Raw genomic sequence first — 23654 nt, forward strand, 5'->3', positions numbered from 1 at the left:
ACAAGCTCTGGATTTTCTTGGACAGCTGGTTCTTTTGCAGACGTCCCTTACTCAGGATTCATCTGGTTGTGTACCCTGGGCTAGCTTCAGGTCCTGCATCTCAGGCAGCAGCATCACAGAGGTGATGCTGTGCTCTCTTAACTTTCCAATTCTGATGCCTACCCTTACAGATGGAGCACACTTTGATCAGCTGGTGAAAGTGGTGTTCTCCAGGTGTTTCTGCTGTGAAGTGACCCCTCTCCCCTTGGTTATTAACAAGTACCCTGTGAAGTGTTACTCTGAGACTAGGTAAATATCTCCTGCCTCCTCAAACCTTTGTTTACTCTTCTACTTTTTAGATCAGTATGAATCTTGAGGCTCTTATTCTATTTTTAAAAATTATTTCATAAGATAGAAAGCATGAGTAAGAGAGGCATGTGTGGCATCTGGGATTGAACCTGGGGCTTCCTGCAAGTCCTGTGCACTTCCTGCTGAGCCACGTTCCTAGTAGTAGCTGTAGGTTCTTTAAATGAAGAACTGTGATGACCACCAAAAAGACATAGTTTACAGATTTTCTTGGACATGGGGCCTGATGATGACATACCTGGTAGAGTGCACAAGGATCTAGGTTCATGCCCTTAGTCCCGCCTATAGGGAAGAAGTGTCACAAGCAATGAAGCAGAGCTACCAGAGTCTTTCTCCTTTTCCTATCTATTACTCCTTCCCCTCTCAATTTCTCTCTGTTCTAGGAAATTAAAAACACTAAGATGTTTTTATTTTTATTTCTTTATTTTAATATTTATTTATTTCCTTTTTGTTGCCCTTGTTTTTTTTTAATTGCTGTTGTAGTTACTGATGTCCTACCCATCGTTGTTGGGTAGGACAGAGAGAAATGGAAGACAGCGGGGGAGAGAAAGATAGACACCTGCAGACCTGCCTCACCACCTGTGAAGTGACTCCCTTGCAGGTGTGGAGCTGGGGGCTCAAAAGTTGTTTTTATTTTTTAAGCCACCAGGTTGTCACTGGGGCTCGGTGCTGGCACTATGAATCCACCTATCCTAGTAGCCATCTCCCATTTGTTCCACTTTTTAAAAATTGGATAGGATAGAGAGAAATTGAGAAGGGAGGGAAGATAGAGAGAGGGAGAGAAAGATAGATACTTGTAGACCTGCTTCACCATTTGTGAAGTGTCCCTACTGCAGGGGGAGTGTGTGTGTGTGGGCTTGATCCTGAGTCCTTGTGCTTAATAATATGTGTGCTTAACCAGGTGTACCACCATTCAACTCCCCTTCCAAATAATAAAATATGAAAAAGATAAAATACAGTGCTAAACCAGGGCTACGCTCAGTGGGTAGAGCACCTACCTTACTGTGTTTGAGGCCCCGTGTTTGATTCCCTGCATCACACAGGGTGCCATGCACAGCATGGGAGGAGGGCACCCTAATGCTGGTTGAGTGGTACTTTGGTGTCACTCCCTAAGGATATAAAAATTTAAAAATTGAGTCAACGTGACTGCTCAGCAGTATCACACATGAATAAGACTCTTGAATCACTCCCTGGAATTATATTAAACAAAAACAATGGAAAAAAAAAGGACACAGTGAGATATCCCCAATATCAAGAGTAGCATGAGACCAGAATCTCCCTACATCTGAATTCACAGGTATACGAAGATACCAATATATATAGTTTTAATAGTCACAGCACATGTTAAGAGTTTGGACTTCTATAACTATACTCTCCAGGAATCTTCTACAAGAACTGTGACCTAAGCTAGGACTCTATGTAATCCTTGCTATTAGATTTTTTGAAGTCATTTGCAGATTGGCTCAATAAATACTTTTTTTTTTTTAAATTTATTTACTACCAGGGTTATTGCTGGGGTTTGGTGTCTATACAGCTTCATGGTTTCTGGTGGCCATTTTTCCATTCTTATTGTTTAAAATTTTCTTTTTTTAAAATATTTTTATTTATCATTGGATAGATACAGAGAGAAACTGAGACAGGAGGGGAGATAAAGACAGCCCAGGAAGTGGCTGATTAGATGAAGCACTGGACTCTATAATGTATCAAGTCCCAAGTTAAATCTCCCATATCACCATGTGTCAGAGTGATGTCCATGTGCATTCTCTCTCATTAATAAATAAAGAGAAAAAGAAAAACAGATGGTAGGAGTCAGGATTCTCCCTTCTTGGAGTAGTTCATAGATCAGTAAGGGGAGAAAGCTAGAATGATCGTATGATAATAGGTTAGAATTGGAGACTCTGAACTCATTCTTAAATAACTTTTGAGATAACTCATAGATTCTTAGATAACTCATAGCTATGTACAGCACTATTTACAGGTCTCTGTGTGTATGCATCACACAAACACACACACACACACACACACACACACACACACACACACAATTTCTGTTCTGCCAGCTGAGAAGACCCAGAAGCAACAAAGCCTCAAGAACAGCAACACAGATAATACACGGAGCTTGGTATCTGATACCATCTGCCAGTAGGTAGAAACCAGGACTCCTTGGAGAAACTGCTGATTCTAGGACTGGGCCAAGATGAGACTGAAGCGTCTCACAGCACCAGAGAGTGAAGAAGGGGTCAAAAAGCAAAACCGATAATCCCCAAACTCGGCACCCACAGTAGTGGGAACTTATCAAAGGATACAGTTCCCAAAGAGCTCCCAATGGCCTGAGCTAAAAAAAGGAATCTGAGCAATCAAATAAATCAGCACTATTTATAATCCAAATGGATAAAATAAGCAGCTATGAGTACAACTTGATATAAATAAATTAATAACTGAATAAATTAACAAGTGAAGAAAGAAATCCACTATGGAGAGTGGCTTCAAGTAAGTTTTGTCAGTTTGTCCTGAAGAGGGGAGACCAGCTCCCCAGTGCTGAAGTGTGGGCTGTGCATGTACCTTCCCATGGCATTTTATGGTTGAGAGAAAAGGGGAAGTTTATGGAGCAGAGAAGTCTGACGAATGCCACTTCACCTGGGGGTCGAGGTCAATACCTGTGAGTATTCACATTGATGGCATGTAGGTACCCTGATCATGAGGTGAGGGCCATGTGCTTTCTCTCTTGTTCTCCACCACCAAAATCCATAGCCAAAGTCTAGTCATGAAAAAAAAAATCAGACAAATCCAAGTTCAAGGGTATTCTCAAAATACCTGAACAACAGTCCTCAGAACTGTCAAGAGCATTAGAAAGCAAGGATAGTCTGAGAGGCTGTCAAGGCCAGAAGGAGCCTAAAGAGGGAGAGTGACTAAAAGGAATGTCGTGTCCTGCATGGAACCTTGGCACAGAAACAGGACACCAGATAAAAATGAAGGAGACCTGAATGAAATGTGGACTTTCAGTTAGTAATAATGTATTAGCACTGGTCCACTATAACAGAATGCACTGTACTAAGATAGGATAGTCATAACAAACCAAACAAGGTTTGTGGGAATTCTTTGTACTAGCATCGTGATTTTTCTAGAAAGGTAAAGCTGTTCTAAAGGTAAGTTTTATTGAAAAAGGAAGATGTGTGATAAACATTTCATCAGACAAAATGGGAGGCTAGAAAACAAAAGAAACTGACATCTTAAAAGAACTGAAAGAGGGGCTGGGAGTGTCTCACCTGGTAGAGCATACCCCCTAATACACTGGAGGACCCGGGTTTAAGTACCCAGCCTCCAGCACTGTGCACAGCATGAGGGGCAGTGCCATGAGTGGTGGAGTGGTGCTGTAATTATCCCTTCCTCCTCTCTCCACACCTCCCTGCCCCACTGTCTCTAGTTGAAATTAAAGAGGGGAGAAAAATGAGCCTACCAGCTAGGAAGGTTAATAGAGCAACTGTCTCATGTAACAAGAGGGTCTGCCATTTCCACTTAGGATTTAGAGAAATAAAGGAAAAAACTGAGAGCTAATGTACAAGTGTATAAATGGAACCATCAGTTGTTGTTTCTTAAAGCTATTTTTAGTCTTTTAAAAGCTATTGCTTCAGTGTTTTAGTTTTAGACTTTTCTTTTTTAAAATTTTTTATTTATAAAAAGGAAACATTGACAAAACCATAGGATAAGAGGGGTATAGCTTCGCACAATTCCCACCACCAGAACTCTCTATCCCATCCCCTCCCCTGACAACTTTCCTATTCTTTAACCCTCTTGATAATTATGAATTTTAAAATTGTGTAGATCCCATGAAACAAAAAGGAGAAATATTTGCAAACTCAGGCAAAAAAAGTTTCATAATTTAAACTGATTTTTCTGTCACAGAAGTACATTTATACTAACGACAGGCTCCATCTTTTCTGAGGTAATTAAATCCATACTCAGAACATAAAACTTTAAACAGAAAAAAAAAGAAAGAAAAAAAAGAAAGAAAAAAGCATGGTTTACCATATTCATTTTTGAGTAACAGATCTATATTAAGTGACCCAAAGTTTTGATACTTGGAGGTATTTTACAATGTGTGGTTAGTCTTTATTCATTTTTCATGGTGTGATTTAAAAAGTTAACATGAAATTTCTCATTTTACAAACTGATTTTTTCCTACTTATTATACAGATGCAAATTTATATCTTTTTCTTTTTAAAAAAGAGATTGCAGGAGGCCAGGAGGTAGTTCACCTGGAAAAGCATACACCTTATCATACAAGAGGATAAGGACCTGGGTTTGAGCCCCTAGCTACCACATGGGAACACCAAGTACAGGGAAGGTTTGCAAGTTGTGTAGCAGTGCTGTGCTGTCTCTCCTTTCCTGTCTCTCCCTCCCTTTCTCTGTCGCAGATCTTTTTTCTGGAAAAAAAAAAGAAAGAAAAGAAAGTTCAGGGTGGTGGTGAGCTGCCAGGAGTGGTGGAACTGAGCAGGTGCAAAGTCCTAGCAAAGTTCTGGTGAAGTGGTGGGGTAAGGACACAGTGGGAAACAGTGAAGAGTCCTTTAAACCGAGCAGCCAGTCCAAGGAACAATAAGAAGCACTTGCCACTGCTGTTACGTTCTGAAAAGAATGTAGTTTCATCACATTTTTACTTGAGAGAGTTCATCTTCCCTTTAACAATGGAAAGTCCACAGACTCTTATAGACATGGAAATAAAACTTTAGGAAGATATTTCCAATATGACCACGATCTATTATATTTCAAATCTGGTAAAACAATAACAATACAGCAAACCACTTTTTTTTTTTCCTCCAGGGTTATTGCTGGGCTCGGTGCCTGCACCATGAATCCACCGCTCCTGGAGGCCATTTTTTCCCCCTTTTGTTGCCCTTGTTGTTGTAGTCTCGTTGTGGTTATTATTATTGCCATTGCTGATGTTGTTCATTGTTGGATAGGACAGAGAGAAATGGAGAAAGGAGGGGAAGACAGAGAGGGGGAGAGAAAGATAGATATCTGCAGACCTGCTTCACTGTCTGTGAAGCGACTCCCCTGCAGGTGGGGAGACGGGGGCTCGAACCGAGATCCTTACGCCGGTCCCTGCGCTTTGCGTCACATGCGCTTAACCCACTGCGCCACCGCCCGACCCCCAGTCAAATCACTTTTTTAAAGCTAGGAAAATAAATCCTTGGTTTTCAGATAAATGTGCATTATTTTAAACTATGCAAGAGCCCATAACTTCCCCCTTTTTACTACCACATACCGCTAACTACATTACAGAGAACTCATTCTGCTAACTAGAGATAACAAACAAAACCACAAACTGAGTGGTCTTTCCTGCCAGTGATGTCACAGACACTGCATTGGGAAAGATGTCCTTCGGTCCCAGATGAAGGGCACTCAATACAGCAAACAAGATCTTGCTCTTCAAACACTGCTGACAAGGCAAGAAGACTGAGAACTTCTACCTCACACTGTAGAGTTTTAAAATTAATTATAAATGATCCTGAAGTGGAAAGCTCAACATGACAAGGTATCTTAGTGAAATCATTTCAGTGTGGCACTTATGTATTTGTCTAGTTTTTTTTAATTTTTAATATTTATTTATCTATTTTCCTTTTTGTTGCTCTTGTTGTTTTATTGTTGTAGTTATTGTTGTTGATGTCGTTGTTGGATAGGACTGAGAGAAATGGAGAGAGGAGGGGAAGACAGAGAGGAGGAGAGAAAGACAGACACCTGCAGACCTGCCTCACTGCCTGTGATTCCCCTGCAGGTGGGGAGCCGGGGACTCGAACTGGGATCCTTCCGACGGTCCTTGCACTCTGTGCCACGTGCGCTTAACCCACTGCGCTACTGCCCGACTCCCATTTGTCTAGTTTTTATACACCTATTTGCTAGGTTAAATGGTGTTTGCTGGGCACTACAGAGAATGAGAGAGTGAACAGATTTTATATAGAAGAACCTTGTACTCTTTTCCACCCAGTCTGTCAATGAGCATTTAATGACCACATAAAAAAGGACAGTACTGACATAGAGGCTATCAAAAGGTACAGAAAGTGGAATGCAGGGGTTTTTATTACCCACTCTTACTAGTCTGTATGACAGTACAAAACACAGAGGTTTCTTTATTGAAAATGAAGGGGGCACCACCACCATGTGAACAGGCAGAGGCAAACATGGATCTCGGGCCCACCCTCTGAGGTGAGAGTGGCAGGCGGTGGCAGGGAGCGAGGCATTGCCCACAGGGAGAATGAAGTGGCACATCCACGTGCCAGGAAAGCAAGTGATCCTCTGTGGATTTGGACTCTTTCTCCCAAGTGCCAGTCCAAACAGAAAAGCAGGGCAAAGTTAGAGGAGGACCAGGACTCTGGAGACTCAATGTTAGGCTGGGCCTGACTGAAAGGGATCTTTCTCAAACCATTGTCTGTCTCTCTGACCCTGAGCACAGCTTTCATGAAAAGACTCAGGCAGCAAGCCCATTTCCCAGGGCAGTCCTGCACCCATTCCTCACCTGTGGGGACCAGGTCTTATTGGACTCACTCTCTGGGCCCTCATCCCTCTCTGCCTACTTCCTCAGCTGCAGCAGGCACTGGATGTCAGAGCGCTGGAACAGAGGGTGTCACTCCCTGTGCAGTGCCACCAAACTCCTTGCTTCTTCCCCACCTCAGAGTCCTCCTGTATGGGGATTCTTCAGTTTCTATCAGATTCAATTCCTGACATTTCCTCAAGGCAGCCCCCACTGACCCCTTAAGTCTTCTTCATAATCTTATGGCAGTTATGATGTGACTCAATGTTTTTCTTCACTGTTGTGTGTATTCTATTTATATCTGAAGACCTAACAGGAGCTCAAAAAACATCTGAGAGTATAGAATCCAAATCCCTGTTTGCAGTCCTCTGACCCAGCCAATTTTCCTACCATTTGCCCCCCCCGGATCCTTCTTCTCCAGGCATGGAAGGGGGTTTCAGTTCATTCACATCATTAAGAAAACTTGTTATTATCTGAAACGTTAAACTGTAGCCATTCTACTGGGTAGGAAACAGTATCTCAACGCCCTGGCTGTATTTTCTTTTCCTTTTCTTGTTTGCCACAGGGGGTTACTGCTGGGCCTCGGTGCCTGCACAACCTCACTGTTCGGGCCATTTATTTCCTTTTAGATAGAGGGCAAGATACAGAGAGGGACACAGAGATAGAGAATGGGAGACACTGATGCAGCAACACCACTTGGATGCTGGTGATGCTTCCCTGTTGCAGGTACTTCCATGTGGTGTACTGGGCTTTGAACCCAGCTCTTCTCACGTGGTAATGTGTGCACTACTCTACTGGGGAACTATATCCCAGTGCCTTGATTGCATTTTTTCTTTTTTTTTCCTTTTCTCCTCTGCCCCCCCCCTCCTCCCCCGTGGTCTCCAGGGTTATCACTGAGGCTTGGTGCCTGCACTATGCATCCACTGCTTCTGGAGGCCATTTATTTCCATTTTTGTTGCCCTTGTTGTTATTGTTTTTCTGTTATTATTGTTTTGTTGCCATTGCTGTTGTTGTTGTTGGACAAGACAGAGAGAAATCAAGAGAGGAAGGGAAGACAGACACTTGAAGACCTGCTTCACCGCTTGTGAATCGACCCCCCTGCAGGTGGGGAACCGGGGGCTCAAACTGGGATCCTTACACCAGTCCTTGTGTTTCATGCCATGGGCACTTAACCCACTGCACCACCGCCTGGCTCCCAACTGCATTTTCTAATGGCTAATGAAATGTCCCATCATTAAATCCTTTGCTCATTGTGAAATCTTTCACTGATTTATCAGATTTTCATATATTCTGGACATAAATCCTACATCAGATAGATAATTCAAGATCATTTTCTCTCAATTTGTGACTTGTCTTTTCATTTTCTTTCTTTCTTTTTTAATATTTATTTATCTATTCCCTTATATTGCCCTTGTTGTTTTATTGTTGTAGTTATTATTATTGTTATTATTGATGTCGGTGTTCTTGGATAGGACAGAGAGAAATGGAGAGAGGAGAAGAGAAAGATAAGAGACACCTGCAGACCTGCTTCACTGCCTGTGAAGGGTCCCCCCTGCAGGTGGGGAGCCGGGGGCTCGAACCGGGATCCTTACACCGGTCCTTGAGCTTTGCACCACGTGTGCTTAACCCACTGTGCTATGCCCAACTCCCATCTTTTCATTTTCTTATGGTGTCTTCTGATAACTACTGCCTGGGTTTTTTTTTTTTTTTAAGAAAATCTTGTTTTACATATAAGCACTATTTAATGAATATTATACATCTGCATAGTTCTTTAACTATTTTTATTTGAATAGTTCTGAATACTTTTGAAACAATTATGTGAAAATTACATATTTTTTGTGCCTTGGGATCAGTTATAAATTAAAATAATGGTTGTTTCTAAAATGGAGTTATTAGAGATGGATCACACAGTCACATATGTTTCAGTTTAAAAATAAACATAATGTGTATGTGAATCATATGTAGCTCTTGATTATATTTTCCTCCTTCATTTCAATAGCAGAATTTTTCATTTTTGAACTGTTTTTGTTGCCCAGAATACATCCTCCCAGAGAGAAGTATAAAAATTTGGAGAGGAGAAGAAAAATTTGGCTCATTTGAAAATGTTACAGAAGCAATATTTTTCACAGCAAAAAGAAGTTTTGGGCTTTCTGAACATCTTTGGCAGAGTCTATTGCAGTGGGATTTATACTTTAGTACCGCTGAATTTAAAGAATAACTGTGCAAAGGCCTTAAAATAAAACTTCTAATAAACTCTAACATTTTTTTATTCCCTTTTGTTGCCCTTTTTTTTTATTGTTGCAATTATTATTGTTGTCTGTCTTCATTGTTGGCTAGGACAGAGAGAAATGGAGAGAGTAGGGGAAGACAGAGAGGAGGAGAGAAAGACCTGCTTCACCACTTGTGAAGTGACTCCCCAGCAGGTAGGGAGCCGAGGGCTTGAACAGGGATCCTTACATAGGTCCTTGCACTTTGCGCCATGTGCACGTAACCTGCTGTGCTACTGCTCGAGTCCCTATTTTTTTTTTTTTTGTGCACAATAATTTTGAAACCAAATATGAGAAGTTCTGTGCAAAATCATAAAGACTTTCTCTGATGATTTCTTCTAGGAGTTTATGTAGTTGTACTTCTTACATTTTGTCTCATAGCCATTGTGAGGTAATCTTTACACAGGATAATATAAGGCTCTTACTTCTTTCTTTTTGGCTTGCGACTAGTACTTGTTCTACCAGCATTTATTGAAAAGACAATTTTCCTCCAACTTAACTGTTGTGGCACCACTGCTGAAAATAAAAAATGCAGTATTTTTTTCTAGATCCTCAGCTCTGATCAACTGGGCTACATCCTATTCTTGCACCAATATCACAGTGCCTTGGCATTTACTCAATCACGGGTTTACTTCTCTCTTGACATTTTGAATCTGCTGTTGAATTCCTTGAATGAAATTTTCATTTCTCACAAAGTACTCTTTCAGTTCCACCCTTTCCATTCTGCTCTTTTCCATAATGCTGACATCCTCTACTGAGAACCTCTCCTTGCTGAGATTCATTGTTGCTACACTTCCCTTTAACTGTAAATGCTATTTCCTTTAATTCTCAGAATACGTTCACATTATTTGCTGTATAGTCCTTGCTAAATTCCAAGTCTGGGGGATGCTCAGAGTTCTCAGTAGTGCTTAATGGATTTATGTGAATACCTATGTCTTTGTATCATGGACAGCTAGCTGATATATAAATCCATCTCCTGTGATGAACCCATGGGTGTGTCCAATAATTTGCTGTTACAATACTGCAATGAATACTCTTTTGTGTGCATCCTTGCAAATATGCAAGAGAACAGGAGACTAAGAAGAACAGAGAGGGGCAATGTGAGTACACAAAATCTTCCCATTGGCTTCTATCCTGTCGGAGGTGGAGCGTGGGAGTTCTCACAGAAAGAACAAGGGGTTGTTCTCCACAATAAGGAGTCGTGGGCTTCCATGGAATCTAGATTCAGAGTCACATAAGGCCGTCCCACACTTGCCAGAGTGAGCCAGTGGGAAAGCTAGGGCTGACACGCAGCCCACTGCCTTTACTTCCTTGTTTCTCAAAGGCAGGCTTGGCCCTGTAGCATTAGCATCAGCATCAGCATCAGCATCACCTGGACACTTGCTAATGATATAGAATCTCAGGCTATGCCCCAGACTCCTGAATCAGAATTTGTATTTTAACAAGATTCTCGGGTGATATGTATGCCTGCTAAAGCTTGAAAAGAAGTCTACAGTATACATTTCAAGGTGAGACTACAGTATTACAATGCATATGTAACTCTCTAACAATATTAGACAATTCCACACTTCTCTCCAAAATATCATACCAATTCACTTTCCTCACATCTCACATGATTCTTTTTTAAAGTTTTCTATGTATCTGATGACAATGTAAAGCTTTTCTTTTTTGCTTCCAGGGTTATCTGCACTACAAATCCACTGCTCCCGGAGGCCATTTTTTTCCCCATTTTTGTTGCCCTTGTTGACCTTGTTGTTATTGTTACTGTTGTTATTGCTGCTGTTGTTAGAAAGGACAGAGAGAAATTGATAGAGGAGGGGAAGACAGACAGGGGGCGAGAAAGATACACTTGCAGACCTGCTTCACCTCTCTTGAGAATTGACCCCTCTGCAGGTGGGGAGCTTGAACCAGGATCCTTACACTGGTCCCTGCACTTCGTGCCATGTGCACTTAACCCACTGAGCTGCCGCCCAGCCCCCAAGACACTTTTTAAAAATAATTTATTTATTTATTGATGAGAAAGACAGGAAGAGAGAAAGAACCAGACATTACTATGGTACATAGGCTGCCTGGGACTGAACTCATGATGTCATGCTTGAGAGTCCAATGCTTTATCCACTGTGCCACCTCCTGGACCACTAAAGCCACTTTCTTATTTATTTATTTTCCTTTTTGTTGCCCTTGTTGTTTTATTGTTGTTGAATAGGACAGAGAGAAATGGAGAAAGGAGGAGAAAACAGAGGGGGAGAGAAAGATAGACACCTGCAGACCTGCTTCACCGCCTGTGAAGCGACTCCCCTGCAGATGGGGAGCTGGGGGCTCGAACCGGGGTCCTTACACCAGTCCTTGTGCTTCCCGCCACCTGCGCTTAACCTGCTGAGCTACTGCCCGACTCCCTTAAAGGCACTTTCTAATGTATTTGTATTTTTTCATTCCACTTGTCTTATAAAAGTTTCATTTCTTAAGACGATATTCTCAAACTCTAGTCTTAAATTTCTTTATTTTGGTTGTTAGATGTGAAGCTGATAAAAGTCAAATGGTCAAATAAACTTGGGAAAACATTGGTTAGTCAAAGTAAAACCAGCTTTCTATGGCTACATACAGTATGGTTCCATCTAGAGGACATTCTGGCAAAAATATCAAAAACATCAGTGTGGTAAGGGTTGGAAGTTGAGAGGAGTGCGATTGATGAACAGGCAGGGACCAGAGGATTTTTGGGGTAGTAAAACTACTTTGCCTGCATTCCAGGAGATAGCACAACAACTAAAGTGTTGTACTCTTAAGCATGAGGTTCTGAGTTCAATCCCTAGCTTAGAATGTGCCAGAATGATGCTCTGGTTCTCTCCCACCTCCTCTTTGTCTCTCATTAATAAATATAACTTTTAAAAGTTTTGTATGATACCACAACAATGGATAGAGATCATTATATCAAGACAATAGACAAATAAACAGAATGTAAAACACCAGGAGTGGATGTTAATGTCAGCTATGGATTTTGGAGTACTGACCTTGAATGAATTCAGGGTCATCAATCATAACAAATGGCAGTAGTCTACATGGGCGAGGCCAGGGGAAAATGGAAAATCTCTTTACTTCCTACACAGGTTTTCTGGGACTCTAAAACTGCTCTAAAAATAAAATCTATTAAAGCAAAAAACAAGAAAAGTCCATAGCACCATACCTGGTATGTATACATTAAGTGATCAATAAATTGCAACTACTGTTAATAGTTAAGACAGGATTCTAACTGCTTCCACAGAAGTGAAAGTCACTATTGTAACTTATACTAATTACTTAATCAGTTTTGACACCTATCCTGATAAGATAAAAAACAATCTTATGGGGGGGGGGGGAGGCAAATGATGATGCAACCAATTTAGCACATTACCATGAGCAAGAACCAGGGTTTAAGCCCCCGGTTTCCACCTGCTGAGGGAAGTTTCACGAAGTAGGGCTGCAGGTTTCTCTCCTTCTCCCTCTCTGTTTCCCTCTCCACTCTTGATTTCTGTCTCTATCTAATAAATAAAATAGTCAAAATTCTTCCTTAAAACAACTCTTATCAAACAGGTAATACTTGAACATCTAGGACACAACCTGGAAGAATGATGTGAAACCAGACACTTTATCTTTTGAAGTTATTATGAACAATGTAGAAATTCAAAATGACGGAGGAGTCAACCACAGTCAGTTACTTAATAAATGCAAACTTTACAAGCTCTTGTGATCATTAGTTAAGAAAAAGAGAGGAGCCAGCGGTAGCGCAGCAGGTTAAGCACACATGGTGCAAAGTGCACTGACCTGTGTTAAGGATTCTGATTCAAGCCCCCAGCGCCCCACCTGCAGGGTGGTCTCTTCACAGGCAGTGAAGCAGGTCTGCAGGTGTCTATCTTTTTCTCCTCCTCTCTGTCTTCCCTTCCTCTCTCCACTTCTCTCTGTCTTATCCAACAACGACGAAGACAGCAATAACAACAATGATAAACAACAAGGGCAACAAAAGGGAAAAAATAGACTCCAGGAGCAGTGGATTCGTAGTGCAGGCAGTGAGCCTCAGCAATAACCCTGGAGACAAAAAAAAAAAAAAAAGGAAAAAAATTCTACTAAACAAAAACAATTGATAACAGTAAATGTACTTAGGGAGTGATGTCGCAGATGATGTGGTTACAGCAGAGGGAGAATGCCAGTTGATAAAGCAGTGATCTCAAGGTGGAAAGACAACATCTACGAAACCTTTTTTGATTACCTGGATGAGTCATGGTGACTGGCTCCTCTTTGGATTTATTATTGTAGATGACCACAGCAGCTGCATTGTGGAAGGCCGCCCGTGATATCTTCTCCTTGAATGTGCAGTTCCCCCTCTGCAGCAAGGCGATCCACTGCTTGATGTTGGGAGGAACAGAGAACCGTGTCTGAGGGTCACATCCCAGGTGATCAGCAACTGGACAGAAAAAGAAAAGCAGGCGCATGTTAATTTCTTTCTCAAGTGAAACAGGCCATGCTGTCATCACCCTGCTCAGTCCTCAGCTCCCTGAATGCCACATGGCTCCCTGCCAGCAGAGTTGTGGGCACAGCCACAGCACAGCATGGAGACCAGCAGCCCACAGCACACAGGGAGGGAGAGACTCTGAGTTAACCAGTTTCCTACCACAGATTAGCTTTATACTGCTTAACTTTGTAGATTGACAGAAATTTACAAAAAGGCTGGTAATAATTAGTACAGGTTGGGAAGGAGGAGAAGAAGGTTAAAACAAAAAAGCCTAGAAGTCAGGTGACCCATCCCCTTAGTCACCTTCCAATACACCACCACAATGAGAAAACAGGAGACTGACTTCACTTGAGGTGAATAAAAAGCTCAAGTAATCTTTGGTTTTGTTATTGACTGTTACTTCAAGCATGTCTGAGCAAAAACTTGTGTGTATGCATACACGTGCACACACATGTGCCAGGATCAAACCCAGGGTTCAAAACATTCACTGAGCTACAATCCTGGCCCTTGTATCAATTTCTTAGTTAAGTGTCTAAGGAAACTAGAAAAGTTAGTTGGCCCAGTTTTGAAATTAAAAAAAAAGTTAATTAGAACAAACGGACTATTCTCCTAATATCAATTTATTGGTAATAATTACCCTGCAATTCCACATTAGGACACACACACACACACACACACACACTCACTCACACACACACCATCCACCTGTCTATCAAACTGCAAAAAAGGCACTAAAGACTTGGGACTGCTGTACACATGGCCACAATTTTGGATTTTGGGGGGAAAGTTTGTTTCAGTTACCCAAGTAAACACAAATTTGTAAGCCATGCCCTCCATTTTTGATCATGCAGGATATAGTCATCACAGTGCTGGATGCTCTTCCCATGCCCTTGGCTCACATTTTAATAGGTTATAATGAAAGGGAAGGGCTGCCAGGAAGGTGGATGGTGCTGTGAAATGTGTGTTCAAACACTGTCATGCCCAGTGCCTGAGGGGGGCGGTGCTGGGCCTTTTGGGAGCAGCCACTGCCAGCGGGGGCTGGGAAGAAAGAGGGACCAGGCACATGACCCTGCAGTGTAACACTAGAAGCAAATACCTAATACGAATATTAATTATTAGTAATGAGTAAAGCCTGATTGCAGCCCAGTTCCCAGCGGGGAAGTTCTTGCTTGCCAAACCCTAGAAGTACACTACTTAGCAAACTAATTGAAATGTTCACCACTTAAACTGTAAAATGCAGAGATGCCTCTAACTGCAGAGAAGTAGGACTTCTTTTATTTCCACTTAAATATTATCTTTCCCCAGGGCTAGGAAAGGTTCAGGGTGGAGCCTGGCATGCCCGGCTGAGTGGGATCCTGGGGTAAGTTCCCAGCACCACCAAAAACAAGAAAGATAAATACAGAACAGAACAAATGTCAAAGTGTGCTCTGATCAGCAACTCTTCTCCTTCCCTTCCTCACATACACATAAATATTATCTACTCCCATATTCGCTTATCACCATGTGGAGGGACTGACTGCCATCTGAGCATATTTGCTACAAGAGGCCTCATTTGGAAATACATGATTTCATAATTGGTCATGATTGGTGTTATCTATTTAAAAATACATATTTTGGGGAGTCGGGCGGTAGCGCAGTGGGTTAAGCGCAGGTGGCGCAAAGCGCAAGGACCGGCGTAAGGATCCGGGTTCCAGCCCCCGGCTCCCCACCTGCAGGGGAGTCGCTTCACAGGCGGTGAAGCAGGTCTGCAGGTGTCTATCTTTCTCTCCCCCCTGTCTTCCCCTCCTCTCTCCATTTCTCTCTGTCCTATCCAATAACAACCACATCAATAACAACAACAATAATAACTACAACAACAATAAAAAAAGACAACAAGGGCAACAAAAGGAGAAAAAAAATACATATTTTATTACCAGAGCACTGTTCAGCTCTGGCTTATGGTAGTTAGTGCAGGGAACTGAACCTTGGGTTTTGAAGCCTCAGGCCTGAGAGATTTTCTGTGGGGCTTATGGGGCACTGGGTTGAGTGCACATGTTACCATGCATAAAGATCCAGGTTTAAAGCCCCAGTCCTCTCCTGCAGGTGGGAAGCTTCACAATTGGTGAAGCAGGTCTACAGATGTCTATCTTCCCCTCTCTTCCATCCTCAAGTCTCTCTATTCTATCAAATAAAATTAAGAAGTCTTTTAGCATAGCCATTATGCTATCTCCCCCTGCCCAATGTGGTCTATTATTACTCTTTTCCTTAAATTCTGCACTATGGCATGTTGGTGCCTTCTCAAACAAATAAAATGGGGGGGGGGGGCTAGGGGAAGGGATGGGAGGGTAGAGCCCATGTCACAATTTTAGCCATCAACCAATTGCAAGATACAGACAAGGCATTGTGAAACTCTAAAATCCTGAAGCAGACTGTTTACTTTCAATTCTATCTGTTTCACAGATGATTATGCTGTTTAAAAATGTAAGCATTTAGGCAACATGTTACGATAACCTCATTGTCTAGGGAACACTTCCAATTCTGTATCCAAACAGGGAGCAATCAGAGAATTGGTTTTAAGTGTTTTTTTTTTCCTTCCCAAAACATACTGCTGCACACACTCTGGAAGAGAATGCAGTGTCAGGGTGACCTGAAGTAGCAGCTGGAGAGGTGGTGGGGTGGCAGGGCAGGCACAGAACCTGCAGGTGTGAGGTCCTGAGCTTAGCCTCCGGTGCTTCAGATGACAGTGATGCTCTGGTTTGTGCTCTTTCATTTCTCCCCTTCCATGTAAACAGTAAATAGGCCTTTAAAAAGAATGAAGTGTCTGAACACAACAGCCCTTCATTTTCCCATGACTTAGTCTGTGCAGCTGCTGATTTCCAGCGTGTTCACAGGGCAGCAAAGGAACAAGCCCGCTATGGCATCAGCAACACCCAGGTGCCGAATTCTAGATCAGTTGCTCCCTAGCTGAACAACTGTCACAGGTTTAAATTTCTGACCTTCAAACTTTCTATTAAAGACAGATACCATTCTTACCTCACAAGGGTAATGTATGTTTTAAACAAATCCAATAACAATTTCTCTAGAGTGACTGAAAAAGAGAGAAAGAAACCCTTTGTATGGTTGTATGGGTGTCCCTCTATCTTATCTTGGGCCTCTGGCTTGCTGCTCTGGGGACTCACTGTGCAGCGGTGAAGACTTTCACCCTGCTCCAACTCCCAGGCCTGAATTTCTCTCCCACTGCTCTGACAGCACCACTGTCCACTTAGTCCAGTCAGAGCCACGATGCCTGAAGACTGAACATATACAGCAGGGGATGCGACCACAGAGCAATGACTATCTGACATTCCGAGGAAGGGATGGAAAATTCTCCTAAAGGAGTCCCTGCCCACTCAGAACAGATTCTCTGAACAAATGCACTGTCAAAACAAATTCCAACAACAGACTGTATAAGAGCAAAAGGATGTTCCTGTTCTTCCAAATTCACCCAAGTCACCATCTTCACAAAGCTTCTGAGATCTGAGAGCTTCTGTGCCAGGGAGAGTGTGTGTGAAACAATGAGCAAGAAGCAGCAGCTTAAGTTCCTATTCAAGGAAGTTGTTTCCATTATTCAGAAAAAAAGAAAATAAGAGGTCTTTCATAGTTGTTTAATACCCTGGTTTGCTTATTTTGTCTAGTTAATCCTTCCTGTAATTGAAAAAAAAAAACACCCAGGGACAACAAAAATAATCTTTAACAGCTATAAATCAACTTCCCCAGAGGACTGATGACTGGCTCAAGTGGCACTACTTCAAAATCTAATATCCAGTTGTTTATACTTGAGGCAGATTATTCAGCGAAGACGTCTAGCATGGCACAAGCCATGTGTGTAATTTCAATCATTAAAATTTGTTAAAGGCAGTTTTGTGCCTACTCTATAAAAACTGACACCCATTTTTCTTAGTTATCAAGAGCAGAAGTGAATGTCACCTCTTGACTTCTTTACATTTATTGCTAGGAGGATAAAACTAACTAGAAGCTATAATGAAATGTGAAATTTCAGATGACATGAGACAATCATATGACAGCATCTCCCAATTTTATTGCTATTTAACCATAACTCAACAAATCAGAAAAAAACATTACAGAAAGACTTCAATTTTCTTCCTGTACAGCCTCTCCTGTTAAGCCGAGGAGTACTCCCAAGACTTCATTGACTCCTTGACAAAAGTCAAAACAATTCTTGACAGGAATAATCATGGAATCTCCACTTCAATGAATATTAATTTAAACATCTGTTAACATACTACATACTCTGCACAGGGGGATACAATGGAACCAAACACCTTGGTCTTGAATCATAAAACAAAAACAAACCTTCTAAATGAATTGGGGAGGTGTGTCACACACAGATATCAACAAGATGGCATAAAGTGCTACCATGAAGAACTCTTAGGCATTTCAGAGAGGCGTAGAGCAACACAGTGAGGTTCCCTTCTAGAAAAGGATCCCCCGGAAGCTGCTCAAGCAGAAGGGGAGGAGGTGCAGAGAACACAGAAGGAAGATGTAGTGCTTCTGTTCAACTTGTGATGGTGCCCAAGCAAGGCTACAGCACTCCGCACATCTCAAATTATCAAACTTGTTTGTTTATTTTTATGATAAGCTCAGTTCTGGCTTATGGTGGTGCTGGGGACTGCACCTGCAACCTTGGGCACTCCAAGCATGAAAGTCCTTTCACAATCTCCCCAGCCCTCAAGTTACCACTTTTTGAAAAGAAGCTCCCAGTGGTACTGGGAAGAGAAGAATATTCTGGGACCAAGAATATATCAATATTGGGAGTCTGTAGTGCAGTGGGTTAAGCGCAGGTGGTGCAAAGAGCAAGGACCAGCATAAGGATCCCAGTTCAAGCCCCTGGCTCCCCACCTGTAGGGGAGTTGCTTCACAGGCAGTGAAGCAGGTCTGCAGGTGTCTATCTTTCTCTCTCCCTCTCTCCATTTCTCTCAGTCCTATCCAACAACAACGACAACAATAATAACTACAACAGTAAAACAAGGGAAACAAAAAGGAATAAATAAATTAAAGTTTTTTAAAAAAGAATATATCAATATTTCAGGGGTGGGGGTTCCTGTGAGCATAAGTAAACAAACAAACAAAAAAAAAACCAAACTCTCTATTCTTCCAGTAGCCTGAAACTCATTGCTTTCTTTGCATTTTATAACACCCCATCTCCCAAGGGGCAGCATCGTCATCACTGCCACCATGTGGATGGTGTTTTCCCCTGGCCTGAGAGCTGTGAGTCAGCCTGTGGTGGGAGGCGAACTGCTCGAGGGCTCAGGGTTGCTACCCCAGCGCGCCTTCTGCTCCCAGAGCCTGTGGCTTCTTCCCTCTGTCCATCATGACAACCTTGTCGATCCTGGATGTCCACCTCCTGAGTCTCAGGATTCTGCCAAAACATCTTCCAAGAACACCCTGCCAGCCTCCCGGGCTGAGCTGGTGCTCTTCTTTATTCGCGTTTCCATGGCACCCGGAGAGCACAGCTGATTTAGCAACCCTCCCACTATATCAGTGACTGGTTGTTTATTCAGTCTCTCCCGAGTGTAAGATCTAGTGTCTCCCCGACATGTCTGGCACACAGCAGATGCTTCGCTCGCTTACTTGGTGAAGGGAGGGAGGAAGAAGGGTAGAGGAGATGCTTGTGCCAAAGACCCCACTCTTTTGTAGGTTCATGTTCTGACTTGGGTAATGCTCTAGCCACTGCTTTTTACAAAAGAAGTATAATAATAATAATAACAATAATAATAATGATAATCTAATTAGTGACCTTATATTTAGAAGTTCCCATAGTCAGATATGTGCTGGTTACTAGCTTTCCTATTTCCACATTAGATCATAAACTTTTTTTTTAAGCCTCATATATTTATTTATTTTTGCCTCCAGGATTATCACTGGGGCTTGGTGCCTGCACTATAAATCCACTGCTCCTGGAGGCTGTTTTTTCTTTTTTCCATTTTTGTTGCCCTTGCTGTTACTGCTGATGGATAGGACAGAGAGAAATCGAGAAAGGAGGGGAAGATGGGGGAGAGAAAGACAAGACACTTGCAAACCTATTTCACCGCTTGTGAAGTGACCCCCCCTGCAGGTGGGGAGTCCAGGGGCTTGAACTGGGATCCTTATGCTAGTCCTTGGCGCCATGTGCGCTTAACCCGCCGCACTATAGCCTGGCCCCCCATAATCTTTTTTTAAGAAAATAACTTTTAAGCACAAAGACCAGCATAAGGATCCCGGTTCGAACCCCGGCTCCCCACCTGCAGGGGAGTTGCTTCACAGGCGGTGAAGCAGGTCTGCAGGTGTCTATCTTTCTCTCCTCCTCTCTGTCTTCCCCTCCCTTTCTCCATTTCTCTCTGTCCTATCCAACAATGACAACAACAATAATAAATACAACAATAAAAGAACAAGGGCAACAAAAGGGAATAAATAAATAAAATAAATATATATAAAAAAAGAAAATAACTTTTAAAATGCCACAATGGTTATTGCTGGGGCTTGGTGCCTGCACATAAAGAATCCACAGTCCTGGTGGCCATTGTTGCTATTATTTCCTTTTATGAAAAAGACAGAAAGAAACTGGAGGGGATGGAGTAACAGAAAGAGAGAAACACCTCTAGCACTGTTTCATGGCTTGTGACGCTTCCCCCTGGCAAGTGGGGACCGGGGCTTGAACCTAGGTCCTGGTGTATGGCGACATATGCACTTTACTAAGTGTGCTACCATCTGGCTCCAGATCATAATCTCTATAATTTTTAGATTTCTGGTTTCTATCCTGCTTTATTTATGATTCACTAAATTTTATGGTTTGTTGGTATGCATGAGACCAACTTCTGTTTCATTTGGTTTAAATCTCCCCTGCTTAACACTATTTTATTTTCATAACCACTTCATTCTATTTACATAACCGCTGTTAACAAGTACCACCCTCCCTCCAGGGCATTGGTGGTTCAGTGATAGGATTCTCGCCTGCTCTGCCCCCTCTTTGTCACACTCTGATTTTCACCAGTCACTTTTCTCTCCACCCTCTCTATGTCACATCCTGTTTCCACCCTACTTCGCAAGTATATATAAAGACAGCATTGTGAGTTTTAGAGTACTGTACTTTAGCTTAGCTCGGCTTAGATTGTGCTGTGTCCTGCATGAATAAAGAGATACTGCCTACAGCTCAACCATGAATCCCTGGTCGTCTGTTACCCGCCCGTGAAGCTAGCCCGGCGAAAACAACATAGCCCGTCGAAAACAACATATGGCGCCACAACGTGGGACCAGACCTGCGCAACTCCCAGATAAGTGAAGACTTTGCCTACCTATGCACTATGGTCTTCTCTTCTACTTATGAAGAGGTTTGCCAAAGCCTCTACTGTTTCATCATGAGACAGTTACTCTGTCTCTGGAACATTTTACTCTGGGCCACACTTCGGTTCCCTGACCGGGAACTTTGGTTTCTTATGACCGGGATCATAGAGCTTGGGAGATGCACGGAGATTTCTCCTTGGACTTTCTGGATTCCCTCTCCCATGTTTCCTGAGGAAAAGGACTACATTTTGCTCCGGGCCACAGTTTGGTTCTTTATGACGATGATCGTAGACCTTGGGATATGCATGGGGATTTCCCCTGGGACTTTCTGGACTTCTTCTCGAATGTTTCCCATGGAGAAGGACTACTCTAATTTGAAGAACATTCTCCAGTACCCTGGCAGTTCCCAAGTATGGAGACACGTGGATAGTTCTACTCTCCTGATTGGATTCTTTCTTCGATGGGAAGACGCTTTTAAAAATGGGTGCCTGAAGCAATCCAGCCAGAACAGTCAGAAGCACCCTAAATGGAATTTCGAGGACCTTTTTGAACTAGGACGCCCTCTGGGGATTCTTAATCCTACATGGTGAGATCTTGATAATCTAGTTCAAGTTGCGTTTCATAAGAGAATGATTTGAATGACTGAATTTTTGTTTGACATTGACGTAAAAAAGAAAATGCTGGACGCAGCCATGATTTCTAGAGACATCCAGAAACAATCCAAAAAATTGTTTTTTCCTCCTTTGATTTCTTTTTTTATCTTGGCATAAATCTGAAATGTTTAATCCTCAAAACGGTATGAGTTATGGGTGGGGCAGATAGTGCAATGATTATGTTAATTATTCTCATGCCTGAGGCTTTTAACTGTGGTTCTTCTGTTTACCTTTCCACATTTTATTGAGTTTAAACTGTTTAAACAACCTTAAAATCATACTAGAAAGGACTTCCAATTATAATGGAATTATCAATTATAGTAAACTTCTAATCTGCTACAAGTTTTGTTTGACAAGTAAGTGAATTTCAGCTGTCAAAGTCTTCACATGAAAAAGCATCTACTCAAATGAAAATTTCTGGAAATCCATTTGGACCCCTGTTCTCTGACATCGCCCACAAGATGGAATGACTACAACACACCCCCAGAAACCAATGATGAGACCTGGCACGACCTGAAAAAACAGATTCACAGACTCCAAAGATCACTCTCTACAGAAAAGCAGAATTCTGGTGGCCGACATTTCCCATCGAGACAGACATGCAGCGTTTCATCCCTTGGCATTTTCTTCCGTGGTCATCTACTTTGAACTGACACTTCCATCGGACTTACTGGTACATGCTGCTGTGTTTCTCAAAGACTAACTTCAGCCAATTGCCTTGAGACTTTATAGACCATGTCCCCTCGCCTGCAGGCTCTGTCCCAGAGGCAGAAAACTCCCCCTCCTTATTAGGTTATGCCCACAGAGGCATGAAGCACCCCAAGAGGCAAGAGATGCCCACAGAGGCAGGAAACGCCCTTTGAGGCAAGAGATGCCTCCAGAGGCATGAAGCGTTCCCAGAGGCAAGAAATGCCCTTTCGCCTGCTAGGCCTTGCCCTTTGAGGCAAGAAACGTTCCCCTTGGCATCACACTGGTTATTGCTGCTCGCCTATTTTGTTTTCCATGTCTTATGCCAGTTCTTTTGAAAACGCCTGTACGATATAGGTTTCTGTTCACCCCACAATGGCCATTAGTTAAAAAGAAAGGGGGAATTGTTGGTATGCATGAGACCCCTTCTGTTTCATTTGGTTTAAATCCCCCCCTGCTTAACACTAATCTATTTTCATAACCACTTCATTCTATTTACATAACCGCTGTTAACAAGTACCACCCTCCCTCCAGGGCATTGGTGGTTCAGTGATAGGATTCTCGCCTGCTCTGCCCCCTCTTTGTCACACTCTGATTTTCACCAGTCACTTTTCTCTCCACCCTCTCTATGTCACATCCTGTTTCCACCCTACTTCGCAAGTATATATAAAGACAGCATTGTGAGTTTTAGAGTACTGTACTTTAGTTTAGCTTAGCTCGGCTTAGATTGTGCTGTGTCCTGCATGAATAAAGAGATACTGCCTACAGCTCAACCATGAATCCCTGGTCGTCTGTTACCCGCCCGTGAAGCTAGCCCGGCGAAAACAACATAACCCATCGAAAACAACAATGGTTCATAGGAAAAAGGTACAATTCTCACCTATGCTTCCAAGGATATAACATATTCTCTTCACTGCCCCTAGATTGAACATCTTTTAAAATACTGCTTCTTTTCTTCTTATTACATATTTCTTCACATTACTTATCTTCATCAACTGTTTATTATCATTGATAATGTTTTATTCTTTAAATTCTCAGTTCCCTGCCAACTTATTTGTAAGTTTCCATTTTCTCTTAACTTTATTCCTCTCATTTTTGTTTCACCCCTTTATTTTGGTCACATTTCTCTGCTTTGCTATAACAGCCAGTGAAAGTGATCTGGACTGAACCTTTCTTGACTTTTCAAGAACCTTGTATTCATGATCATTTCTTCTTAAAAACTTTCCTCTCATTCGAACCATCTGGTCTCTTCTGTTAGGAGACTAAAGAGTAAAAGGGCTAGGTAGATAGCACACCAAGCTTTCACACCTGAGGCCTCAGGGTCAATTCCTGTCACCACCAGAACAGTCTCCTGGCCTCTAAATTTTTAAAATTAGAAAATAAAAAGGATGATA

The 23654-nt window shown here is 42.3% G+C and overlaps 1 protein-coding gene across 6 annotated transcripts in view; it reads right to left on the minus strand.

Annotated features, from left to right (window-relative positions):
• RNF130 (ring finger protein 130) overlaps positions 1–23654 on the minus strand; it is a 113971-nt gene that overhangs the window by 66639 nt on the left and 23678 nt on the right. For all 6 annotated transcript variants that reach the window (XR_009551500.1, XM_060197338.1, XM_060197340.1 and 3 more), the window contains exon 2: positions 13379–13573. Coding sequence is in view for 5 of the 6 variants with exons in the window: in XM_060197338.1 (XP_060053321.1) it covers positions 13379–13573 (195 nt within the window). In the remaining variant the exon portion in view is untranslated. The remainder of the gene's footprint in view (positions 1–13378; positions 13574–23654) is intronic.

The sequence above is a fragment of the Erinaceus europaeus genome, chromosome 9 (genome assembly GCF_950295315.1).
Source record: "Erinaceus europaeus chromosome 9, mEriEur2.1, whole genome shotgun sequence".
Lineage (NCBI taxonomy): Eukaryota > Metazoa > Chordata > Mammalia > Eulipotyphla > Erinaceidae > Erinaceus > Erinaceus europaeus.